The sequence below is a fragment of the Nycticebus coucang genome, chromosome 3 (assembly GCF_027406575.1).
Source record: "Nycticebus coucang isolate mNycCou1 chromosome 3, mNycCou1.pri, whole genome shotgun sequence".
NCBI classification, from domain to species: domain Eukaryota; kingdom Metazoa; phylum Chordata; class Mammalia; order Primates; family Lorisidae; genus Nycticebus; species Nycticebus coucang.
Window position 1 is genome coordinate 81,167,906 of NC_069782.1, and position 27,785 is coordinate 81,195,690.

At 43.1% G+C, this 27,785-nt stretch overlaps 1 protein-coding gene across 3 annotated transcripts in view; it reads left to right on the plus strand.

Moving 5' to 3' along the window:
- GRID1 (glutamate ionotropic receptor delta type subunit 1) overlaps window positions 1-27,785 on the plus strand; it is a 752,005-nt gene that overhangs the window by 438,413 nt on the left and 285,807 nt on the right. For all 3 annotated transcript variants that reach the window (XM_053586010.1, XM_053586009.1, XM_053586011.1), the window contains one exon: window positions 14,306-14,359. In XM_053586010.1, the coding sequence (XP_053441985.1) occupies window positions 14,306-14,359 (54 nt within the window). The remainder of the gene's footprint in view (window positions 1-14,305; window positions 14,360-27,785) is intronic.

Genomic DNA, 27,785 nt, shown 5'->3' on the forward strand with positions numbered 1-27,785 from the left:
GGCGGGGTTTGAACCCACCACCTCTGGCATATGGGGCTGGGCCCTACTCCTTGAGCCACAGGCGCTACCGGGTTTTTTAAATATGAAAGGACAATTAAGGATCATTATGCCTTTGAGGAATGTCACTTATATGAAAGAGAGAGCATAAAATAAACATACAAAAGGGATCCAGGACAAACAGAACCATGTAGGGAAAAGAGAAAACTTTAAAAACCCTCTTATCCATAGACTTAACAAAAACATACTGTACCCTTAAGACACCAACAAGATACTATGAAAAAAGAACAGAGGGCGCAACGTATTACAGCAATTGGAGATAAACCTGCTAACTAAAAATTTAAAAATCCATTGAAATAAAGCAAAAAGGCCAACAGGTACATAATAGGAAAGGAAAGTTGATAAAAACGCATGGCACAGTTCAGGAAGTTCAATATTCTTCTAATAGAAATTCTAGGGAGAGAACAGGGAAAAATGGAGAAAAGGCAAATATCAGAGACATAAATAAGGAAATGTCTCAGAGCTAAAGGACGTGTGTCTCCAGATTGAAAAGTCCTGTAACCATTTAGCTCTTAGTCAAAGCAATAGAAAAGAACACTCACAGCTAGGCATCAGGTTGGAAGGGGAGCTAAGGGAGAGGAAAAGAAGGAAAATGAAGAAGAGGAGGAGGAGGGGAAAGGAGGAAGGGCTGGTGATGTGAAAAGAACAGGAATCAGAATGGCATTAGGATTTTTAAGAATAATACTGCTGCTAGAAGATACTGGAGAGGTGGAATTTCTGATTAATATTAATCTGTTCACTACTCAGTGTAACTATTAATCAACATAACACAAAATAAAAATAATTCATACATACAAGACTCAAAAATGGATACTTTTATGCACCGTTTCTTAGGATGAGCTTCAAAAAAATAAAGTAAAAAACCCGAAAATGATGCTGGGTGCGGTGTGGCTCACACCTGCAATCCCAGCACTCTGGGAGGCCAAGGTGGGTGGATTTCCTGAGCTCAGGAGTCCAGCCTGAGCCAGAGCAAGCCCCATCTCTAAAAATAGCTGGGTTTTGTGCCAGATGCCTGTAATCCCAGTTACTAGGGAGGCTGAGGCAAGAGGACCTCTTAAACACAGGAGTTTGAGGTTGCTGTGAGCTATGATGCTATAGCACTCTATGAGGGCGACAAAGTGAGACTATCTCAAAAACAAAAACAAATAAACAAACAAACAAAACTCCCCTAAAACACCCAAAGCTGAAAATGATAAAAGTAAGCAGTAGCAGGTGCAGAGAATCCAACCCCTGGAACAGGAAGGAAGCTCTCAGGGCAGTCCCTCCTGAGAGGGCAGTGAGACCTGTGATGAGCTGTGTCCAGGGCAGATGGAGACCGAAAGTCTGTTTACCATGGTCGAGCATTTGGAAAAATATATTATAGAACCTGAACAAACAACTACAAATCAAGGCAATTGTTAATGCAAGAAAAGCAAAAATCGTATAATCAAAGAAATGATATAATCATAGTTCATTATTTGGCTTAATAGTGAACAGTAGCATAATCTCAATAGAGTCAACACTTTTGATTTAATTTAAAAATTGTGATATAGCTATATTGGAAATTCTGGGAAAGAGAATGAATAGGTGAGTAACTGGATGAGAGATTTAAATCCTCTGTACCATATCAAGAAGATAATAGATAGTGCTAATGTTTAAAATTGATCGACCAAGTATAGCAGAATGAACATGATTAATTATGATTAAGAAATATGGAAGCAAATCGCAAAGAAATAGATGAAATAGTGTTTGCCTTTGGGGTGGCAGGAGGACCAGGGACTGGCATTTGTCAATAGAAGGCTTTTAATGCTGTTTTTTAAAAATTATGATTGAGCATTAGAATAATAGGTTTATAAACCATTGTCTATAATTGTCACATTATGCTTTAAAATCAGTTTATTCTCTCTTTTAAAATGTTTGATTATACTGTTATTCAGCACATTGGTCTTACTAGTGTTGGTATTCAACTTTTAAAAATAAATGTTATTTTCCCTATTGTTTGTATAAACTTTTAAAACAGGATTAATAAGAAATAAAGGGAATTTATTCCAATGATATTGGTCAATTCACAGAATTGGGCAGAAATCTGGAGAACTAGGCTCACAAAACTGTGGGAGCTGGCTGGGCATTGACATGGCCAAGGTCACCCCCATGTGCAGTCTGTTTAAGACACTACCATTGGACCCACAAGACTGCCTTTCTCATTGTGAATGATTTAGGTCTTTGGGCCACTCTCTCAAGACTCAAGGGACCCACTGTACTAAGCCTAGGTCCTGTGCTGGCCACTGAGAGCTGGAGAGAGGGACCTTGTGCCCTCTGCAAACCTCTGGCCAAGATGTGCACAGTGGGCATCTTTAGAAATCAAGGATTCCCTTATACTGGGTAACCAAAGTCCTACAATACTATTGGGTAACACACACTTCTCCATATGGGACACCCTTTCCCTCCCTTCCAAACCACTGAGTTCCCCAAACCACCGAGAACCTGCCCACCTGGCCTGCTCATCCCCTTCTACTCTAACCTCCCTGCAACCCCCACCCCCCATCCTGGGCCCCTAAGACCTGCAGCTCCTTTTCCCCCTACTTTGTTCCTGTTAGAATCTTAGCATTTTGTGAAATATCAATGTGTCCCTTCAACAGAGAAACCTAATATTTGGGAATGATAAGTTTGATAAACACTGGTTCAACTAAGTTCAATAAGTTTCTGTGAAAAAAGAACTTTTAGTGGCCTTTGTCATTCTGGAGGTGGAGTATAAAGACACTATATCTCAAACTTTTAGACCACAGATTTTCTTTTCCTTTTTTTTTTTTTTGTAGTTTTTGGCTGGGGCTGGGTTTGAACCCGCCACCTCCGGCATATGGGGCTGGTGCCCTACTCCATTGAGCCACAGGTGCCACCCCAGATTTTCTTTTTTATTACAAGAAACATTTAGCATCTTTTGAGATCCTTTCATTCCATGGAACATAATGTGAGGACTCCTGATCTATAGGGTAAAAAACCAGGCTCCACTGCCTGGCAGGAGGCCCTGTAGACTGGGACCTGGTGGCATTCAGGGAATAACTCCTGACTTATGCTATGGATCCTCCCATCTTTGATTTTAAGCCACCGCTTGACCAACTGTGGAGATGCTTCATGTGCATATTAAACTCACAGCCACTTGGTTCTCAGGCCAGACAGTGCCATGTCTCCCTCCACAGCTAGGGTGCAAATAGTTTGTGCCTGAGAAACCCACTGAGAAGAATGTGTGCATGGTCTCAAGGGCTGCTCCACACGGCCAGCCTCCCTCCCTGGAAGGCAGATCATACCACACCCTTCCAGTCCTAACATGCAAAGCTAGAAGAGGTTCCAGAGTGGTCTGAGTCTTTGCATAGAGCAGTGGCCTGGGGGGACAGGGTTGGGCAAGTTGGTGATGATTTGGTCAATACCCTCAGGGAAGAAAGTGAAGCACTTTAGTTCTTTTTCTTTTTTTGAGACAGAGTCTCATTCTGTCACCTTGGGTAGAGTGCCATGGCATCATCACAGCTGAGAGCACCCTCAAACTCTTGGACTCAAGCTATCCTCCTGCCTTGGCTTCCTGAGTAGCTGAAACTACAGGCACTCACCATGATGCCCTGCTAATTTGTTTCAATTTTTAGCAGAGACAGAGGTCTTGCTCTTGCTCAGGCTGGTCTTGAACTCCTGAGCCCAAGGGATCCTCCTGCTGTGGCCTTCCAGAGTGTTGGGATTATAGATGTGAGCCACCATGCCTGGCCAAGAAAGTGAAGTTCTAATTGAGGACTGTAGAGAAAAAGTCATTGCTGCAGCTTAGGGGAACAGATATAGGCATCTTGATACAAATTATGTTTTTTGTACCATATGTTATCTATGAGTTTAGACATCTTCATTTTTAATTTTACCTAACTGATTTTTTTCTCATGTCATAACTTTAAATTAAATCCTCATTCATCACACGATGTGAAGATGTGACTCTGCCCCTGTCCCTACAGACCTAATGCCCTTCCTTTCTTACCTCCAGACTTTGGTACACTGTCTCCGTAGAAGCCCCATGTTCACAGTTTTCACTCTGAGCAATGCCAAGTGACTTGTGCTGGCAATAGTATCGGTGGGGCGAAGCAGGTGGGTGATACCCAGAGGACTAGTATAATTGGTTCCCGATGCTGATTCTGCCTCCTCTGGAGGCCAAATGCGGAGTTGTGTGGCTTTACTGTGGGCCCAAAAAGCTTTGGGCAAAAACTCAGCTCCTGGCCATTCCCAGGTCTGAAACTTAACTGCATGGAGACTTTGTACTTAGAGGCAGTCTTAATAGTTATAAAGCAATTTATATTGTGGACTCTAAAGAAAATTCAAACCAAATAAATTTGATTCCAATATCTGTTTTCTTTCTAGATTACCACTTCGTGGCAATCATGACAAGGAAAGTGTGAGAGCATGTATAAAACTAATACTGAATGATAACAATAGGAGATAAATAATTAGATTAATATATATGTTGTGGTATTTCCTTACTATTTCATTTTTTAACTTAAAACACTCTTCTTATCACAATGGACAGGAGAAAAGGAATCAATGTTTGTTGGGTACCTACTCTGTGCCAATTTTGTAGTCTGTATGCCATTCATTTTCTGTATTCTTTCACAAAATGTTTTCTAAAATACAAAATAACAACTAAAAAAAAAAAATAAAGAAATAGATTCCCTCTCTCCATACTCTCTTTCCCCTGAATTTGCAATATCCTTTCCTCTTTTCTGCCCAAGAGCTCAGAGCCTTGCTATGGCCTCTTAGTTTCGCTGGGGCCAGAGTCCCAAGCCGAGCATCAATGTGGCCTAGGTGAGCACCTGCTTATGGCCTAGCTATCTCTCCCAATAGCCCCTGCTCCTGGTTTTTCCACATCACAAATCAGGGACTTATTTTCTGACAATCCCTGGGCTAGGGAACTCCTCCCCAGCACCTAGAAGAAGAAGAAGCCCTGGTCTTCAGAACTAGCAAATATTTTTCTTTCTACTTCATTCTCTAAAAAGTCAGGCTCATAAAAAGAATACAAATTATACTCAGCAGCTCTTATCAGCTTAGTAAAGAATAGCTACTTTCAACTTTAATGCCTTAAAAAGAATTCACATCTTCCATCTTTTAAAAACAATTTGCATCGAGGAAAGGAATTAGACCCATGTGCAGAAGCAGCTTGCCTGAGGATGATTCAAAGGGGTCATGGAATTAACCTTGAACACAATGCTTTAATTGAGCAGCCCAGCCAGTGTAGCTCTTCTCCCAGTGGACATAACTTTGGGTCAGGGTCCCTGGGGCTGACAGCTGCACCAGGAGGGAAGGGACTCTTCTGTCCCAACTGTTCCTAATACCTTCCTTCAGCAGCATCAGCTATTTCCTGAAGCTGGTCATTTTGGATGCAGGCAGCAGCTTCTCAAGCTCAAGTACAAATGTGGAAATACCCATGAGAGGGAGAAGAAAACATTTCTAATCAGTTTTGGACTTAGCTTTGCTTGTATATGAAAATCGCTTGAAGCTGGAGCTGAATGGCAACATGTATGAGAAATGGCTCGGCTTCGCTGCCTGCCACCCAAGAACTGCGTCCCCTGCCCTTCGGGGACGGAGTCATGAGATTGGTCACAGCCCACACTGCAGAGGCTGGCAGCTGCCTTTGCCAGAGCAGAGTGGGCATAAGCAAACTCAGAAGTGATTTGTTCTACTGTACATTTAGGTCCTCAAAAGGGATTGTGTGACGTCATCCACCTGGCCGAGGGCCTGAATGCCTTGCTCCTCCATGAAACAAAATTGGCCAGAAAAGCCCGGCCGCAGTTTCCTGCCATCATACACAACCTGAGTGTCTGTAAGAGTGAGAACATGGCGGGCCTTATCTGGCTTCTGTGCTCTCCAGGTGGCAGGGAAATTATGGACCGTGGATTAAAATCCAGGTATCCATCAGCTAATACTCATCGGCACTGCCTGGCTTCGCTTCTCCAAGTTGATCTTATTAAACAGATCATGCCCGTGAGCTGACTCCATTTCATTTTTTTCTGCTGATATTAACATTTCCTCATAAATTGTCCACATGTAGCATAGTCTCACTTTTTATTACTATAAATCGCACTTCTTGCACAGCCCTGGAACTTGCCTCTATTTCATCTAAAGGATCCACAAATGATCTGTAATGAATCTTCATCCCCCGGAGGCTATGAGCTGACACTTCTGCCATCTGCACGTGTGGGGAAGGAGGTTTGGATTGACTTTATCTCAGACTTGGTCAACAGTGAGGACTGGGGCTGGGAAGGTCTAATGATGGACTAGACATTGTTCACATCTATCAGATTTTTACATGAATTGAGTCAATTATGCTTTCTTTCTTTCTTTTTTCCATGGCAACATAATAATTTTGCTGAGATCCCAGCCAAATGTCAAAAAAAAAAAAAATTCTAATGCTGAATATTCTCCCTCCAGTGTGACAGTAACATCTTTTTAAATGCCATCAATGGACCAAACTAGTCTAGAACTTACCATGCTGTTGAGCATGATGTACGGGAACTTGCACCAGGGGATGGGCATTCAGCACAAGTGAAGAAATGATTGTGTCCCAGGGGAAAAGCTCTAGACTGTGATCATGTTTCCATCAGTTCCCAAAGATCACAGCATCTTGCATTTTTCCACTTTCAAGTTTACTTTGTTTAATTCTCAGTTTCTCTTGGATGTGTAGAAAAATGGTGTTGTTTTCAAATATAGGCAGTACTCACTTTGGATGGCACAGTGTTAACCAAAAATCGAATGGATAATCAAGTCTGTGGTGAGGGACAATTGGGTCCCGTGCTTACGGGTTCATGGTTCATGTGTTACTGTGCAAACCAAAGACTGCCTGGACATCAGGATCCCTTTTCGCTGTCCTGGAGCTCCTACTCCTGTCCCTAACCTTCCTCCTGCTCAGCACCAGGGAAACATGCAAGCCTGTGAGTCACCACCCATCCGTTCATCCCACAGACAGAGTCGAAACTTTGCTGTCGGCTGTGTCCATTAAGTGGCTGGTGGTAATTAGAGCAGGCTTTGGACCTTTGGGAACTCACTTCCTAGTGCGGGCCTGGAGGCTGCTCACCATTTGCAGAAATCTTTTGGCAATCAGAGATCTACCTGACCCAGGCATTCTGGACGGGGATGGCAGGAAACTCTAGAAGCCGGGGCCAGACTGTGTAGAAGCCCCCGCAGCTCCCCTGGCTGCCATTATCCGGGCACGGCTGTCACCTGCATTGCCTTCTGTCTCAGCTGCTGCTTTTGCTTTAAACACTTATAAAAAGCACTGAGAATGAGCTTTGCCTTGTCTCCTTCCCCTGCTTGGTGGGATGCAATGGAAAGCACATGGGTTATACACTTGAAAAGCCCGGTTACACCGACTCTCTGGGTGACTTCAGGAAATATTTACTCTTTCTGAGCCTTGGTTTCCCCATCTGTAGGCTGCAACTCTTGTGGCAGGCTGTTGAAGGACTCAGGGAGAGATCGTGTTAGAGGGCTCAGGGTCTGGTCTGGAGGAGGTGTTTTTTAAGTGCCAGAAATTGCCCCCAGCCCACAACCAGCCCACAGCCACAGCCTTTCTCAGCCTTTCCGGCAACTTGCTTGAGCTCCTGGACTCAGGCTCAGCTCTGCCACAACAAAAAGGGCCCCTTTAGTATCCTGCAGAGTTGTGTTTTAGAGATACACAAGGTAGATTTTCTATCTCTTCCCCAGATGGCCTTGCCCGAGCTGGGATTGACTGCCTGATATCCACCATCCTTTGGGCACATCCTCACCCCATGCTAAACTACCTTTTCCTATGCCCAGCTGTGTGGTTCTTGTTCCCACCAGGATGGTGGCCCTGTGCTTCCAGGGAGTGCCAGAAGAGAGACAGGTGAGGTGGGAATAGGTGACTCATACTGGTTAGGAAGGACTGGCTCCTGGGAAAAGCCTGAGAGATGATGCTGGAAAAGAGACCTGCTTGGGTCTAAGACTCCCAGTGGGATCTGGGAGTAACGATGGAGCTGAAATGGGGGCTATGTGAGACTTGGGGAGAACTTCAGGGCAGGGCGGCTTTTCAGAGAGGTCCTAGAGACAGGGCTGGGGCATAGAGGGGAAGTAGCTGGGCCAGAAGGCAGGCCCCTGGGAAACACAGGCGGTTCAGTGATAACTGCTCTTTATGTGTTTCTCTCTCTCTCTTTTTTGAGACAGAGTCTTATTATGTCACCCTGGGTAGAGCGCTGTGGCGTTACAGCTCACAGGAACTTCAACATCTTGGGCTTCAGCGATTCTCTTGCCTCAGCCTCCCAAGTTGCTGGGACTACAGGCGCCCACCACAACGCCCGGCTATTTTTTATTGTTGTTGCAGTTGTCGTTGTTTAGCAGGCCTGGGCCAGGTTCGAACCTGCTTGCCTTGGTGTATGTGGCTGTACCCTAACCACTGAGCTACGGGTACCAAGCCAATATTTTCTCATTTTTTCTGAACATAGCTTCTGAACCTCAGGCCTCCTAGTGCTGCTTTGCTGATTGTTAAGTGGGTTCCTCAAATCATCCATTGTCTTACAATGTAGCCAGTTACTCCCTTTCTTTGAAACGGAAGGCGTTGCTCTCTTATGCTTTGGAGGAGTGACATTGCACAGAGAGAATTGTTCCTAAATAGTATGTTGTTGAAAAGGCAACAGTGAGCCTTTAAAGTTAGCTCAATATCTGTCCTTGGGAAAATGCCAGGCCCTGGGCTCCATGGGGGGAATGTTCTTAAATGTTAGAGTTGGGGTTTTTAAAAGATGTTAATTGCTGACAAGCTTTCATTATCTCAGGCTCCCAGTGTTGGGATGGGGGCCTAGATAAGTGGCCAACAATTAACACACACATAAATAATCGGTGGCATTTGCACTTTGTAAAATAAATCCTCAGAGATCTCGCTGGAAGGCTTCCATGTGGAGGTTTCTTTCCACTCCATTTACTATTCCTTTAGGCCAAGATAAAGTGAAGCAGGCTCATACTGAAGAGATGTAAGTGGAATAATGGTCTCAGGCTTATGAGAAGAAGTCGCCTGGAGAAGGAAGCTCTGCTGCTCATAAGGGGGTTTCTCAGATGTGAGAAAAGGGACCATTTTGTTCCCATTGTCAGAGGGCCACGTCCAGGCTCAAAGGCTTATACACTTTCTTGGGACAACTTTTCAGGCCTTCTGGGGAGCAGCATGACCAAAGGAAAAGAACACAGGCATTGGGGAGAATTCATCTTCTGTCCAGAGCCTGCTTGGGAGCTGGGGGCTGGTGCTCTCAGCCTGCATCTATGTCCCTAAGAGAACTGAGATCAGGGTGGCCAGAGTAGGGCCCACGTGCAGGATGGCATGTGGGTTTCCTGGGTCACTTGCACCCCAGCTCTCTGGGTGCCATCAGGAAAAGGCACTTGAGGCTCAGACTAGGGCTGCTGCTTATATTCCCTCCACTCTCAGGTTCCTTTAGCTGGGTCTGCCTGGGATACATGCTTTTCTCTCCAGAGGGTGGAATGTGAGTGTCAGTATGTGACACCCAGCGATGCTTCTCACTACTGACTGCCCATGTCCACCCTCCCACCTGTTTCGTGGGCCGGTTCCACGATCAACATTTGCCAACTCCTCTGTTTTTAAGGGCATAGAAGAAAAGTCAACTTAACCCTTTGGAAGTTCCCACGTGCTTATCTCTTGCCCTACAGTTCTGTGTTTGCCGATTTAGGACAGGCCACAGGAGCTGGGCAGATGGGCTCTGATGGTTCTTTGAAGTCTTGTAGGATTCACAACAACTTAGTGTGATTGCTGGGCTTGGGCCATCATGGCGATTCCCTTAGGTCCATTAAGACACAGTTCCCAGTCTAGTGAGCCTCCACCACACCCCCCTTGCTTTATTTTTAGGATTGTCCCCTAGCCATGGTGCCCAGCTCTAGGAGACAAGCTTGTTTGTAAGGGACTAGCCTCCTGCCCTACTGAAGTCAGGTGACTGAGAGCCCACCTTGAGCAGGAGGCCAGCTCCCCTGCCCTGTCCACCCACAGGATATAGGACCTGCCCTCAGCTTGTCTAGTTGGGTCAGCACTCCCTGCAGACACTCCCTGTTGGCCAGATGGAAGTGCCATGTGCTATGGCCTAGAAGGGTCTCTGGACCCAGGCAGAGGTGGTCTTACCACTTGGCAAGGCTGTTATCTACTGTTGATGCTTGTGCCACTGGTGGCTCTGTGATGACAGGGGAGAGACTCCTGGTTCATTTCCCCACCAAGAGAGTTAGGACTGCTTGATGGTAGGATGAAGAGAGGAAGGAATGAGGGATTATGCACTGGTCCACATTCAAAAGAGACCCGTGGAGAGGAGATGGGGAGGAAGTGTGTATGAATCGATCATCTCCAGTGATCTCCTTCCTAGGCTGGGCATGTCACTCTTCATCTCATTTAATTTTCACAATAACCCCAGGTGGGAGGTGTTTGTCTTGAGTTGGGTTCCCAGGAACAGACTTTGAGATGAGGATTTGGGTGACCAGTGACTTATTAAGAGTTAGGGAAATTTATATAAAGAAAGATAATGGAAGTGTGTGGATTTGGAACAGGGAAGTGAAGAAAGCCAAGTGAGGTGATTCTGGCTCTGTCATGCAGAGAATTCTGGATTCAGCTGAGTTCACAATGGGAGAAGTTTGTATCAGGGATTGTGTCATGGTACCCTCTGTCCTCGGGGAGGGGTGTAAATTCCCAGGCATGGTGATTGTCAAGTGGGGTTCCTGCTATTGGTGTGAACATACACGGGAGTCAACATAATTGAAAATGCTCACAGGATTAGAGGGGGCGTGCGCAGAGCACCCGTGGGACTCTTGGTATTCAGATGCCTCACGTGTATGGAAACTGCAGCTCAGAGAGGTGACGTGGCTCACCCAGCTGAGAAGTGGCAGGCCTGGGATTCAAAGGCCCTTCTGGCCCCTGCGGGACTCTGTGTACTGTGTTCACTCTGCAAACCAAAGGGCTGACTCGCCTCCACCTGCTTCGGGTGTAGCAGGGAGGAAAGGGGAAGGGCAGTGCTTAGCAGGGGAATTAGTGGTGCTGGGAGGGACAACGCCCACTGGGCAGGGAGCATTCAGGGCTCTTCCCATAGAGCGGGCAGCTCTCCAGTAATTGTGGGGGAGATGGGTGGTGTCTTACTAAATCTTCTGGCATTTCTTCCCTCCATCTATCTCAGCCTCTGTGTGAGTTGCCCCCTCTGGAAAAGGCAGCAGCTAAGCGCTATTTATCTCCGTGTGGTGAAAAGAGGCTTAACAAATTAGCTGATGCTTAATTGGTGAGAAAAGTAGGACAGGAAAGTTGGCTAGTTGTCTTGTGGGTTTTTTTATTTTTTTTTGTTAAATCATAACTGTATACATTGATATGATCATGGGGCATCATACACTTGCTTCATAGACCATTTGACACATTTTCATCACAATGGTTAACATAGCCTTCCTGGCATTATCTCAGTTACTGTGCCAAAACATTTACATTCTACATTTACCAAGTTTCGCAAATACCCCTGTAAGATGCACCACAGGTATGATCCCACCGATCCCTCTCCCTCTACCCACCCTCCCTCCCCTCCCTTTCCCACTTCCCCCTATTGTTAGGTTGTAACTGGGTTATAGCTTTCATGTGAGAGCCCCAAATTAGTTTCATAGTAGGGCTGAGTACATTGGGTACTTTTTCTTCCATTCTTGAGATACTTTACTAAGAAGAATATGTTCCAGCTCCATCAAACTGATCACAAAACCCCACAAGACTAACTTGTGGGGTTTTGTGATCAGTTCTCTCCACTACTATCTTCCCCGCATGAGTCTGGTCCTAGGTGGCAAGACTCCTAGGGTAGCAGGGAATCCTACCTGCTCCCTGGGGTCTCCTGGCAACTGAGGTCATCTGTACTGTTAACAGGCTTCTGCCGGGACAGACAGAGGCCCTCTCATATGCACAAGTGTACTCACACCTTCAGATTTACAGAGCAGCTCTGAAGCGGGGCTTTCAGCCCCTGTGGCCAAGAGTCAGGGGTTGGCCTGACTTGTTCAGAACTCGGAACAACACAAGATTTCTACCCTGAGGTACTGTCCCCTCTCCACCCAGACTGAGGGCTCCTCCGAGAGCCTCTGGCTCTTGAGTCCTTGCAGCCTATATATAGAAAGCCTGGTTAACTGAGTTTGTAAAATGAGACAGAAAGTGTCTTCAGGGCATGGCCCATGGGGTACGAGGGGGGAACACCAGAGCCTGCTTCCTGAGATGAGGGTTGGAGCGACCAAGGTGTTTTTAGCCTTTTGTCCTTTATCCTGGGGAAGAAAGGATTCCTGTGGGTGTAGCTCAGGGAGAGCAGGGGAGAGCTTGTGGGGGGAAGTGAGACTCCACAGATGCAAACTAGGACGTGAGTGAGGCTGGAACCCTGAAAGGTAGAAACAGCCAACTTCCCACCACTGCTTCCTGGGAAATGCTGGGATGTGTACGGGTGCCATTACTGGTATTTTCCACTTCCTTTGACTGAGGATTTAAATATATGACATACCTTTGCAGACAGAAAGGGGCATGAGGGACCAGAGTGGTTATACAACAGCTAGGTGGAGGCGGTTTGTTTCCAGTTCAGGTTCCTGCCCCGTTTGTCATCACAGGGGCTGGTGTCCTCACCTGTAGGCTGGAGAGGAGAGTTTGCGTCCTTCAGCCTTAACAAGGCCCAGGAAAGCCCCTATGCCCACCCTTGGTGTCCTGTGGGGTGTTGTCTGGAAACGACTGGGGTAGTGGTACTTACCAGGGCACTCCCATTATTTCCATGTGCTTGCTGTGTTCACCAGCAAACCTGTCCATTTGAAGTGCCGTGAGGTTCTAACAGAACCCTGTGCGATGCCAGCCTGTCAGCCTTGGTGCTGTGCAGACCTGGGGCTCTGCTTGGCCACGCACTGTCTGGGTGGCTGGCACAGGCCCTGACGCCTCCCTGCTCTGTGTTGGGAATGACTCAGGGTGCTATATTGCGGTGAGGGAAGATACATATTTTTGATCTATTGCTACATCAAAAATGAGTTTTAACTTGATGTGTATTCCATGATCTGATTTTAATAAAAACACCTGTCTGATCTCCATTGGCAGCAATATACTGGCAGATGTGACTGTAAAAGCTAGGATACCTCAGAAAACCCCTGGGAGGGATGAGTTTGGAGGGATAAATGAGGCATTTTCACTGTGTCAGCACATTTTTGTTTTTAACAGGGAAGGATTATGGAATGATTTTGAGCATTTTTATTTTTCTGTATTTTTTCCAATAAAAAGAGTAATGAAAATTATATTACAAAATATGAGAGAAAAGAGGACTATAATCTGATAGTGCTTGCTCAGGTTCATAGATGGCCTGGCGTGGTGCCTCGGGCTCAGGAAGCACCTGGCATATGCTCACGGGAAGTATTCTTCAGGGACGTGTTTGAAAACCACCAGTCCCTTCCAATTAAAGGAGGGACAAAATGCTCATAAACACATACAGGAGACAAAATAATTAACTAGGCTCTGTCTGCCTTGGCTGTCTGCTTATATATTCAGCCATGTTTACTGAACACCTGCTATCTGCCGGGTACAGTGTGAGGTCATGGATCACACCTGTGACCTAAGAGATGTGGCCCCTGACCTCACAGAGCCAACCTTGGTAGAGGAGATAGACCATAAGAAATAAATAAATTGATAACCATTCAAGCAAAAGAATGACAAGTGCTATAAAGAAACAAAGCAAAACTGAGACAGGGATGGGTTGGGACCACTGCCCAGGAGCCGGAAGAGCCCAGTTCTGTGGCTCCTCAAAACCTGAAGGTAACTCTCAGCCCCAGCTGGGAACTGCTGTCTTCCTGGGTGTCACTTAGCACAGAGGGACTAGAAAAACTACCATAAATCCCTTGATCCAGTTTCCTGATTCTGTAGCCTCAGACAAGGATAAGCCTCCTCCTCAAAAGTGTGCCTGTGGAAAGGGGTTTGCAGGCATTCTTGGGAAGGGGAGGCTGTGCCAGCACCTGTAGCCCCGTGAGGCCCGCAGGAGCTGGAGTGTCTAACCTTGCTCTGGGCTGCTGCAGGACAGCATAGACATACAGTGGGAAATCAAACGTCTGTGTTCAGATGCTGCTGCTTGTGGCTCAGGCAGCCAGAGCAAGCCCCAGGAGGATGGATGTTTTGGAGGAAAAAATTCTCCAAAAACAATGTTTATAAAGCCCCGTCTTGGCAATCATCATGTGTCTGCCAGCTTCTCTGTCTTGCTTCCGTTCATGTTCATTCTTTTTCTCTCTGCAGGCCGTGGAAACCAACCTGGCATCCAAGGACAGCCACTGGGTCTTTGTGAATGAGGTAAGAGCTGCAGAATGATCAGGGACATGGCCTGGATTGAGCCTCTGCCCCTGGGGAAAGCTCAGAGTGATTCTCTTGGGCCCAGTTTGGACTTGGGGGCTGGAGGGGAAATCTGGAGGTGCATCCTACCCAGGCATGAGGTCAGGGATTTGACCTGCCAGAATGATCACTTGAAGCAGGTGGGAACCCAGTCCCGAGTGCAGGAGGAAGTCATAAGGCAAAGGGGAGTGGTGTCAGGTGTTGGATGTGTGGGGCAAGAGGAGGCCACCAATGGGAGCCAGGGGCTGGAGAGGTCAGGACAGGTGATGACGTGGGCTGCAGAGGGGCTTGGGCAAATGGGGAGGCAGCATTTCATGCAAAATGTTAAGGGTGCACGTGAGCTTCATGTGAGAGTATGTGAGTGTACATGAGTGTACACAAGCGTGTGTTAGTGGGGGGAGTGCACGTGTGTGAGTAAGGGTATGTGTGTGGATGTGTGTGTGTTTATGTATGAGTTCTATGTGCAGGAGTGTGTGTGTGTGTGCATGTGTATGTTTGCATGTATATGTGTGTTTGAATATTTGTGTTTTATGTGTATGAGTGTGTGGGTGTGCATGTGGATGTGTGTTTATGTTTGTGTATGTGGGTATGGGTTTGCATGTGACGGTGTGTGTGTATTGTGTGTGAGTGTATCATATATGTGAGGGTTATGTATGTGTATGTGAGTGTACACATGTGTATGTATGTGTGCACGATTGTGCATGAATGCGTGTGGGGCAGTATGTAAGTTTGTGTGTGTGTGTGTGTACAGCCAATGGGAGCCAGCCCCAGTGCACCCATTTAAAGGGGATGAATAGGAATTCTCTCCTAGGGCTGGCCATCCCACTGATTTGGTCCTCGGGAGGACCTGGAACCCGAGGTGTCATGGTGGCCTGGTCCGCTCTTTATTTAGGGCTCCCTGCCTGGCCCTGGCCTCCACCCTACAGGGATTGCACCGGAGTGCTGTGATCACGTGACTTCTGTCTACACCAACCAGGGAAGCTTGAGTGACCCCAGTGTGCTAGAACTGGGAGCTGACTCAGAGGCATTTCCTGGTATATGATGTCATCAGGGCTATGGCCTTCAGCTGCTCCAAATTAGCAGATCAATTTCTAATGGCCTCACTTGGGAAGATGTAAGGTTTATTATGTAGGTAATTTATTCTTTCATGATGCCTGTTTCTTCATTAGCTCATTGCTAATATAGCTAAAATAGTCTTGGGTGGCTTATTTTAATGATTGCACAGGTAGTATAAGATAGTAACCACTTGAAACAGTCCACTTTCCATGGTTTTCCTTCATGAATTCACATCTTATTAACTCCGTGTCCACAGAGGCCAATTGGAGTCATGCGTGGTAACTGTCCATTTACCATGGGGTACAGATGGTTGTGCTGGTAATTAGAAGGGACATGATTGCCTCCTTCCTGTTCTTCAGAGCCCTGCTCCAGGTCCCCTTGACCCTTGAGAAGTTTTGATGCTCTGGGTTTTGATGGCTTCTCTATGGTTTCTTCAAAGTCCAATTTCCTTTGTTTCAGAGAAAGGATGCATTTCATTTACCCCTTAAGTCAAATATCTGGTGCTGGTTTTTCTTTTTTGATGACTCCGCCAATTGGAAAGTCAGTGTTCTCTGTTGTCAGGCTTCAAAAAAGTGCTGTTTTTACCTTTCTAAGTTGTTTCCTTTTCACTCTCCTGAATCCCTGCAGACACCCCTCCATCTGTTTCTCCTGATTCCTCATCAGGTCTGGAGTTAATTCAGATTGACCAAGGTGAGGCACCCTAGAGCATTCCATACCTGTAGGTACACTACATTTGGGGGCAACTGGAACCCTGGGCTCAGTGTCACCAGAGGGGTCAGATGTGAGGTATACCTGTCAGAGCCACCCAGGAGTAGCCTTACCTGAAAGGGCTGCCGTGTACCACCACGAGTGCCAGGGCGCCCTGGACTGCCCAGGCAGCCCACACTGACCTGTGAGTATCCCTGAACTCCTCCAGGACACACTGGCCTCCTCCTTTCTTGGCTTTTTTTTCTTTTCTTTCCTTTTTTTTTTTTTTTTTTTGAGACAGAGCCTCAAGCTATTGCCCTGGGTAGAGTGCTATGACATCACAGCTCACAGCTGGGGTCATGTGATTCTCCTGCCTCCGCCTCCCAAGCAGCTAGGACTACAGGCGCCTGCCACAATGCCCGGCTATTTTTTGGTTGCAGTTGTCATTGTTGTTTGGCGGGTCCAGGCTGGATTCGAACTCACCAGCTCAGGTGTACGTGGCTGGCACCTTAGCCACTTGAGCCACAGGCGCTGAGCCGTGGCTTTCTTTTCTATGAGGAAGATCATCTTCCTGAGGGGCAAGGAACAACAACTAGCATTTCTTAGTCACCTATCATATGCCAGACACTTGTCATGCATTTGCTACCTGACTTAGTCCTCAGCAACAAACCTGTATGGCAGTTATGGTCATCTTCATTTTATAGAATATGGAAACATGGAGACTCCAGAAATTAAATCACTTGCCCAAGGTCATGCAGATATTAAAGAATATATCTGGGATTTTATGTGAAGACTGTGCAGCTCCAAAATTCTTTTTACCAAATGACGTCATCATGAACATGACCTTCGCAAAGACCCTTAGCTCATGGTCAGTGTCTGATTCAGTAGAGCCAATCCAAAGGGCTCCAGTGTGCAAGTTGATAGGAATACTCTTTGGCTTGCCTTTGATGCCAGCTCTTGGACTTTCTTGAAGTCTGCAGTTCAAAGATAGGGCCTCTTGTAAAACTTCTACCCATGAACCCCAGTGCAGTGTGGTTAATGACTGAGGTTTCTCCAAATTATGTGTGGGCTTATCCTTAGGAGCCAGCTATTTTCAGGACTGTTCTTTCCTGTTACAGGATGGCCCCCCCCTGAAAACTCCAGTGCAGAGATGCTGTCATTGCAGTTTTATGTCATTTTAGGCTCTGTGCATTTCTTAAGCTATTCAAGTATGGAGCTATAAACAAATAGCTTCTTAGTCGCCTTTCGGTTTGTCATGTATGATGACTAAGGATGGAATAAAGAAAAAAAGTAGGAGTCAGGGGCAGGTGCTTGATGCCTCACTTTCCAATGTGATCTCCAGGATCCAGCTGCTACCCTGAGTCCTTCTTTTCCCATTTCTAGAAACCACTCTTCACTTCACTGGAGGAAGTCCAACCCCTTCCAAGGAGCTTTAGTTTGTGTCTCCTCCCGTGTCCCCACCACATTCCTCTTTGTGTTCTCTGGTAACCTCACTCCTTACAGCCTCTGCCCTTCAGCTTCCTCCCCTGTATGTGACTTGTTTAATGTATTTTCCTGGATTCAAGATAAACATTCAAGGACATGTGTTTTTGTTTGCTTTCTTTATGCAATGGTTTTCTTGGTGAGTATTAGTGTTGCATATTATAGACCTGTGTTATTTGGGGGAAGTAATTTGATACAGATGACATCTTGTGGGTCTGTGAGGCTCACCGACAGTTCCTACAGGTCTCTGGGGACTACTATGGGGACATGGGAAAGCAGATGCATTTTGGATAAAGTATTAATATTTTCATTGCTAGATTACGTTATAAGTTACCTTAGAGGAAGGTGGGAAATTCAAAAGGACTTGTGGCAAACAAAATGAACCATTAGTCATGTTGGCCACTAGACTGGGAGTCCCCGAGGTCATGGTCAGATCCAGTTCATCTCTGAATCCTCAATGCCTTGTGCAAAGAATAGATTCCTAAAAGGCTTGTTTGAAGGCCAGTTAATGTACACAGTGTAGGGCAAATTGCATTAACAAGCACTTCCCAGTCTGCCTCAGAGAAAAAGACAAAGGCAACAATGCAGACCACATTCCAGAAATGGGAGGGATTGCTCTGATTGTTCATCAGAAGCTGCCAGATTTAACTCTGGGTGACTTGGGTGGCCTTCGTGACACCTTTATCCACTGGGGTAAAGTGCTTCCTCTCTGTGTGGACTTCAGCACATCCTCGGGAGTCAGTGATGTCTGCCGGTCCTCAGTGTTGGGTGGAGTCCGAACTCAGAGGATTAATGCCTTCCCCACGGGGCCCTGTGTAGGAAACATGTGCCTCATTCTTTAAGTCTGGCTTCTTGGGAATTCTTTTATGGAATATGCAATGTGACTCTCCAGCCTCTTAAAGACTAGCAGTGAGAGGGACAGGAAGTACTGTGTTTCTGGCTGGCAGCTTTCATCATTCCATGGATTCTTCCAGACATGGAGCCAAAGCGTGCTTTGATGAAAGTGGCTTAAGAGGCTTAATGAGTGATGCAGAATGCATGTGTAACCTGTGCACTTGGGTTTTCTCAGTGAGTGAGGCTCTGAGTGATGATTTATGGGTCAGCAGGGCCCAGGAAGAGGTGGCCTCCACCACACAGGAAGCGCAGTTGGCGAGCCTTCAGCTCTCTGCCCTCATTGTCAGCATACATCGATGACCCCACATCCCAGGTCCACTCCAGACCTTGCCCTTGATCTCTAGACCCAGGGATTTAGCTTGACTCAAGATCCTTCTTGACTTGGCTGCCCAAGAGCCCTATCACTACCTCAAACTCACCATCCTCCCCCAAACTGGTTCTCACTTAGTACTCCCCAACCTCAGAGCCCACCATCCCTGTCCTTCTTGTTGGCTCCCCAGCCATAGAGAAAAGCCCACATCATGCAGCCCTCCCAAGGCTGCTGCAGGTGGACACTTACTGACCTTTTGCATCCTTATTTACTCATCCTTCTGATCACTGTCGCATCCCTGTGAGTGGATTGGTGACTTTGTATTCTCCTTACTTATTTCTCCCTCCTGGCTTTGGGTTTTTGCCAGGACTTTTCTTTCCACCTGGCATGTCCTTCTGAATCTGTGATTGTTCAGGACTGATCTTTCCTGCAGGGATCTGCTTAATGCTGTCTCTGCCAAAAAACTTCCAGGTTTCTCCGGTAGAGTTACTCTCACATTGTCCTCCTTACCCCAGCCCTGCTGTGTTGGGGGATTGTCATCCGTACCCGATTCCCTGAATGGTCTGTTGGTGAGGGCCTGGATCTCCTTTCTCTCAGTTCCCTAAAGTTCCCAGCACAGAGGGCTCACACACAGGGAGCTTGCTGGGTTAAAGGGCCTGACCGTTTCCTAGGAGGGGTCTTCCTGGTGCACCCCAGCATGACATCCTCCCAGTGTGGACCCCTGTAGCCCCTCTGCCCACAATGCTTTCCTCTTCTTGCTCTCAGGCCCCACACCCCACCTTATCACTCTCATTGGTTTATCACCAACAAGTCCTCAGTGAGGCTCCTTCAGGGGCCAGGCTTTGCTTTGTCCCAGAGCAGGCTCTGTCAACAGCTCAGAGGCCGTCACTCCTGACTTTCACATCTTCCCAAAGTGCACGCTGCGTTTAAACAAATGAAAATGAGATTGAGCAACACGTGTGTGAGGTGGGAGAAAAAGATGCTAATGCTCAATTGAAGAAGACAAAGAAACGCTATAATGTGAATGCAGAAGCACACAGCTTTAAGAAATCTCTATTTGGGATGCAGAGAAAGAGAGGAAAGGAAAAAAGAGTTGATTTTTTTTCTTCCTTTCATTTTGAAGATTCCAATCTGTTCGAATATTCAGTCACTGCATCATTTACGATCTTCAAATTTAATTTAGTAACACTAAAACACAATTCTGTTTGTTGTAACCTATTCACTTGTTTCTCTCCCCAGCCTCACTGAGGAGTCTTTGAGGGCAAGGACCACATTTTACCCACTTCTGCAGCCTAAGAAACCTAGAATGAAGAATAGGAGTTGTCATTTATTAGACAGAGCCAGATGGTATTTTTGACTATCACCTTCATTATCTATTTTTTAATTTTAAAATTAACGGCATTATTAAGGTTTGATTGATATACAATAAAAGCACATATTTGTACAAGTTGTTAAATTGGCATATGTCTACACCCATGAAACCATAACCATAATGAAGATAGTGAACATATCCATCACCCCAAACATGTCCTCATGCCCCTTGTCATCCCACTCTGCTGCCCCATCCTCTCCCACTCACTAAGCAAATACTCACCTATTTCTGGCACTATAGATTATTTCTATCTTATAAGTGGAATCATATAGTATGTTTTTTCTTTTTGGCATGGTTTACTTTACTCAATGTAGTTATTTTGAGATTAATCTATATTGCAATGTGTAGCCATAATCCTCTCCCTTTTATTGATGAGGCATATTCAATTGTATATCCCTGCAATTTGGTCATTCATTCATCTGTTGATAGACATTTGAAGTCTTTTAGATTTATGACTATGATAAATAAAGCTGCTAGGAAAATTTATGTATAAGTCTTTGTATGGACATGTGGTTTCATTTTTCTGGGGCCCATGCTTGCAAATAGAATTTCTGGGTCACATGGTAGATATATGCTTGATTTTTTTAAGAAACTGCCACGTGGAGACTTCCAGTTGCTTCACACCTGCATCAGCCTTTCTGATTTTAGTCACTGTAATGGTGAGTAACGGTCCTTATTGTTGTGATTTTCATTTTAATTTCCCTGATGAGTAGTGCTACTTAGCATCTTTCCATGTGATTGTTTGTCATTTGTATCTATAGATCACCAAAGGAGTTTGGTGAAGTGTCTGTTTAGATGTCTTGCCAATATTCATTGGATTATTTGTTTTCTTCTTACTGAGTTCTGAAAGTTCTTTATATAGGTGGGATACAAAATACATTCTTAGGGCGAAGCCTATGGCTCAAAGGAGTAGGGCACTGGTTCCATATGCCGGAGATGGCAGGTTCAAACCCAGCCCTGGCCAAAACTGCAAAACCCGCGCCCCCTCCCCCCCCACACCAAAATACATACTTAGCAAGTGTTATCTTCCAGTCTGTGGCTTGTCTTTTCATTTGAACCCTGTCTTTTTAAGAGTAGATATTTTTAATTTTGATGAATTTAACAGTGTTTAAGTGGATTATACTTTTAGTGTAAAAGCATAAATTTCTGAATTCCCTATCTAGTTTTATTGGTCAAGTTTTCTTCTTATCTTTATGCCAATCTCACACTCTTTTGATTACCACAGCTTTATAAGAATATTCGAAATCAGATTTTGTTAGTCTTCTTCTTTGTTCTTCATTTTCAAACTTGTTTTGGCTATCTTAGGTCCTTGGAATTTTCATACGAATTTTAAAATTAACTTATCAATTTCTACAATACAACTGGCTGGGATTGCATTGAATCTATAGTCCAGTTTGGGGAGAATTTACATCTTAACAACAGAGAGTCTTCTCATCCACAAATAAGGGATATCTCCCTAATTATTTAGGTCTTTTCAAGTTTCTCTCAATGATATTTCAATGTTTTCAGTGTACAGATCTTTCACATCTTCTTGTCAGATTTATCTCTCAGTATTTTATTTTGTTGATGGTATTGAAAATGTCACTTTCTAAAAAATTTCAGTTTCTAATTGTTTGTTGATAGTATGTAGGAGTGCAATTGATTTTGCATGTTGACCTAGTATCCTGGAACCTTGTTAAACTTGCTTACTAATTCTGGTAGTTTTTTCATGATATTTTCAGGAAAAAAATTTTGACTACGATGTCTCCTGGGAATATAACAGTTTTATTTCTTTCTTTCCATCTGGATACTTTATATTTCTTTTTCATGCCTGGTAACACTGATTAGTATTACTAGTACAAGGTTGACTAGAAGTGGTGAGAGCAGACATCCTTTTTTTTTTTTTTTTTCCTTAATATTAAAGCAAACACACTTAGTGTTTCACCATTAAGTACCAAGTTAGCTGTAAGTTGTTGATAGATGCTCTCTATCATGTTGGGGAAGCTTTATTCTATTCCTATTTGGTGAGTATTTTTTTTTTTTTTGTAGGAATTGATAATGAATTTTGTTTAATGCCTTTTCTCCATCTATTAGGGTGATCATACAGTTTTTTGTTTATCAGTTTTTTAATATGCTGAATTATATTTGATTGATTTTCTAACATTAAAGCAATTCCACATCCCTACTTGTCATGCTATGGTGTCTTTTGTATATATTGTTGCATTTTATTTGCTAACATTTTGATTAGAATTTTTCTCCTATATTCATGAGGGATATTAGTTTTTATATATTTCTTTCCTTTTAGTCTCTTTCTCTGTTTTTGGTATTGTTGTAATGCTGGTTTCACAAAATAAGTTGGGAAGTATTATCTTCTTTTCAATTTCAGAAAGAGTTCTTACAGAATTGTTATTATTTTTTCCTTGTTTATTAGAAGTCAGCAATGAAGTCATCTGGACCTGGGGTTTTCTTTGGAGAAATGTTTTAATTACGAGTTAATTTCTACAATAGACATGGAGCTACCTATTTGTTCTTGCGTGAGTTTTGCTATTTTGTGTCTTTCAAGGAATTTTTTCATTTCATCTAAGTTGTCATATTTATAGGTATAATGTTCATAACCTTCCATTATTGTCCTTTTAATGTTTGTTGAATCTGTAGATGTATCGTCTTTGTCTTTTGAAATATTCATAACTTGTGTCTTGTTTCTGTTTTTCTTGATCAGTCTGATTAGAGGTTTATTGCTGTTATTGATTTCACAGAACCAGTTTTTTATTACATTGATTTTTCTCTATAGTTTTTCTATTTCCTTTTATATTGATTTCTGGTTTTGTCTTCATTATTTTCTTTTTTCTGTTTACTTTAGCTTTAATTCACTCTTCTTTCTCTACTTCCTTAGGGAGGAACTGAAATCATTGATTTAAGACCTTTCTTTTGCTTTAGTGCTATTTCCCCTTAAGTGATTTAGTGGTATCCCACGCATTTTGATATGTTGTGTTTTCATTATTTAGTTTCAAATACTTTCTATATTATTTTATAATTTCTTCTTTGACTCATAGTTTTTAGAAGTGGGTTTTAGAAATGTGTTATTTACTTTCCAAATATTTGGGGATTTTTTCCAAAGATCTTTCTGCTATTGATTTCTAATTTAATTCCATTGTGGTCAGACAACACAGTTTTTATTACTGGAATCCTTTTAAATCCTATTGAGACCAATTCGATAGTCCTGTATATTGTTTTTCTTGGTAGATGTTTTATGTGCGCTTGACAAGGACATGTTATCTGTTGTTATATGTGAATCAGGTCAGTTCAGTTGATAGTGTTGTTTGTATCTTCTGTATTTATTATTTTGTCTCCTTTTCCTATCAATTATTGAAATAGTCAACTTGAATTGTGAGTTGGTTTATCCCCCCTTGCACTTTCATCAGTTGTTGTGTGATGTATTTTGGAGCTTTGTTGCAAGTGGCATAACTGTTTAGGATTTTTACATCCTCTTGACTTATTAACCCTTTATCATTATGAAAAGAACTTCTTTATCACTGGTACCTTTTTCTTTTTTGAAATTTAATTCATCTGATATTAGCATAGCCATTCCAGATTTCTTTTGACTAGTATTAGCAGAGCACATTTTTTCCTATTTTTTTATTTTTAACCTACTTCTTTCTTTATGTTTAAAAGTGTCTTTCCTAAAGGCAGCACATGCTTTCGTCTCGCTATTTTACCTATTATCATAATCTCTGTTTTTTAATTAAGAAACTTAAATAATTTATATTTAATGTGATCATTGATAAGGTTAGATTTAAGTCTGTCTTCTTGCTTATTTCTATTTATTTCATTCATTCTTTTTTCTCTTTTTTAACTGCTTTTGAATGAATTGAGAATATTTTATGATTCCATTTTAACTCACTTATTGGTCTATTAGCAAATGCGTCAAACGGTCTATGAAACCAGTGCATGATCACATTCATGTACACAGCTATGATTTAATAAAAAAAGTTTATTTTATCACACAAGTTTTAATAAATGGTTTATTCTTTTTTTTTTTTATTGTTGGGGATTCATTGAGGGTACAATAAGCCAGGTTAAACTCATTGCAATTGTTAGGTAAAGTCCCTCTTGCAATCATGTCTTGCCCCCATAAAGTGTGACACACACCAAGGCCCCACCCCCCTCCCTCCGTCCCTCTTTCTGCTTCCCCCCATGACAATTAATGACCTTAATTGTCATTAATTGTCCTCATATCAAAATTGAGTACATAGGATTCATGCTTCTCCATTCTTGTGATGCTTTACTAAGAATAATGTCTTCCACTTCCATCCAGGTTAATATGAAGGATGTAAAGTCTCCATTTTTTTTAATGGCTGAATAGTATTCCATGGTGTACGTATACCACAGCTTGGTAATCTATTCCTGGGTTGGTGGGCATTTAGGCTGTTTCCACATTTTGGCGATTGTAAATTGAGCTGCAATAAACAGTCTAGTACAAGTGTCCTTATGATAAAAGGATTTTTTTCCTTCTGGGTAGATGCCCAGTAATGGGATTGCAGGATCAAATAGGAGGTCTAGCTTGAGTGCTTTGAGGTTTCTCCACACTTTCTTCCAGAAAGGTTGTACTAGTTTGCAATCTCACCAGCAGTGTAAAAGTGTTCCCTTCTCTCCACATCCATGCCAGCATCTGCAGTTTTGAGATTTTGTGATGTGGGCCATTCTCACTGGGGTTAGATGATATGTCAGAGTTGTTTTGATTTGCATTTCTCTAATATATAGAGATGATGAACATTTTTTCATGTGTTTGTTAGCCATTCGTCTGTCATCTTTAGAGAAAGTTCTATTCATGTCTCTTGCCCATTGATATATGGGATTGTTGGCTTTTTTCATGTGGATTAATTTGAGTTCTCTATAGATCCTAGTTATCAAGCTTTTGTCTGATTGAAAATATGCAAATATCCTTTCCCATTGTGTAGGTTGTCTCTTTGCTTTGGTTATTGTCTCCTTAGCTGTACAGAAGCTTTTCAGTTTAATGAAGTCCCATTTGTTTATTTTTGTTGTTGTTGCAATTGCCATGGCGGTCTTCTTCATGAAGTCTTTCCCCAGGCCAATATCTTCCAGTGTTTTTCCTATGCTTTCTTGGAGGATTTTTATTGTTTCATGCCTTAAGTTTAAGTCCTTTATCCATCTTGAATCAATTTTTGTGAGTGGGGAAAGGTGTGGGTCCAGTTTCAGTCTTTTACATGTAGACAACCAGTTCTCCCAACACCATTTATTGAATAGGGAGTCTTTCCCCCAAGGTATGTTCATGTTTGGTTTATCGAAGATTAGGTGGTTGTAAGATGTTAGTTTCATTTCTTGGTGTTCAATTCGATTCCAAATCTCTATGTCTCTGTTTTTGTGCCAGTACCATGCTGTCTTGAGCACTATGGCTTTGTAGTACAGACTAAAATCTGTTATGCTGATACCCCCAGCTATATTTTTATTACTAAGAAGTGCCTTAGCTATACGGGGTTTTTTCCGGTTCCATACAAAACGCAGAATCATTTTTTCCAAATCTTGAAAGTATGATGTTGGTATTTTGATAGGAATGGCATTGAATAGGTAGATTGCTTTGGGAAGTATAGACATTTTAACAATGTTGATTCTTCCTGTTCATGAGCATGGTATGTTCTTCCATTTGTCAAAATTTTCTGCTATTTCCTTTCTGAGGATTTCATAATTTTCTTTATAGAGGTCCTTCACCTCCTTCATTAGGTATATTCCTAGGTATTTCATTTTCTTTGAAACTATGGTGAAGGGAGTTGTGTCCTTAATTAGCTTCTCATCTTGACTGTTATTGGCGTATACAAAGGCTACTGACTTGTGGACATTGATTTTATATCCTGAAACATTATTGTATTTTTTGATGACTTCTAGGAGTGTTGTGGTTGAGTCTTTGGGGTTCTCTAAGTATAAGATCATGTCATCAGCAAAGAGGGAGAGTTTGACCTCCTCTGCTCCCATTTGGATTCCCTTTATTTCCTTGTCTTGCCTAATTGTATTGGCTAGAACTTCCAGCACTATGTTGAATAGTAAAGGTGACAGAGGAAAACCTTGTCTGGTTCCAGTTCTAAGGGGAAAAGCTTTCAGTTTTACTCCATTCAGTAAAATACTAGCTGTGGGTTTGTCATACATAGCTTCAATGAGTTTTAGAAATGTGCCACCTATGCCTATACTCTTCAGTGTTCTAATTAGAAAAGGCTGCTGGATTTTATCAAATGCTTTTTCTGCATCTATTGAGAGGGTCATGTGATCTTTATTTTTGCCTCTGTTAATATGGTGGATAACATTTATGGACTTGCGTATGTTAAACCAGCCTTGTATCCCTGGGAGGAAACCTACTCGATCATGATGAATGACTTTTTTGATGATAAGCTGTAATCTATTGGCTAGGATTTTGTTGAGAATTTTCGCATCTATATTCATGAGTGAGATTGGTCTGAAATTCTCCTTTTTGTTTGGGTCTTTTCCTGGTTTTGGTATCAGGTTGATTTTTGCTTCATAGAATGTGTTGGGGAAGAGTCCTTCTTCCTCAATTTTTTGGAATAATTTCTGCAGTACAGGAATAAGCTCTTCCTTGAAGGTTTGATAGAATTCTGGAGTGAAGCCATCTGGACCTGGGCATTTTTTGGTTGGAAGATTTTTTATTGTTTCTTTGATCTCAGTGCTTGAAATTGGTCTGTTTAGGAGCTCTATTTCTTCCTGGCTGAGTCTAGGGAGAGGGTGTGATTCCAAATATTGATCCATTTCCTTCACATTGTCAAATTTCTGGGCATAGAGTTTCTGTAGTATTCAGAGATGATCTCTTGTATCTCTGTGGGATCAGTTGTTATTTCCGCTTTATCATTTCTGATTGAGGTTACTAGAGATTTTACTTTTCCATTCCTCGTTAGTCTGGCCAATGGTTTATCTATTTTATTTATTTTTTGAAAAAACCAACTCCTTGTTTCATTAATTTTCTGAATGACTCTTTTGTTTTCAATTTCATTGATCTCTGATTTGATTTTGGATATTTCTTTTCTTCTACTGAGTTTAGGCTTAGATTGTTCTTCTTTTTCCAATTCCATAAGATCTCGTGAGATTGTTGATGAGCTCTCTTTCTGTTTTTCGAATGTAGGCATCTAAAGCGATGAATTTTCCTCTCAAAACTGCTTTTGCAGTATCCCACAAGTTTTGGTAGCTTGTGTCCTCATTGTTGTTATGCTCAAGGAAGTTAATGATTTCCTGTTTTATTTCTTCCTGCACTCATCTGTTATTCAACAGAAGATTGTTTAATTTTCATGCCTTTGGGTGGGGTCGAGCATTTTTGTTAGAGTTGAGTTCCACCTTTAGTGCCTTATGGTCTAAGAAGATACAAGGTAAAATTTCAATTCTTTTGATTCTGTTGATATTTGTTTTGTGTCCCAGGTAATGATCAATTTTGGATAATGTTCCATGGGGTGATGAGAAGAATGTATATTCTTTATCTTTGCGATGGAGTGTTCTATATGCATCTATCAAGCACAGTTGTTCTAGGGTCTCATTGAAATCTCTTATATCTTTGTTTAATTTCTGTTTAGAGGATCTGTCCAGCTCTGTAAGAG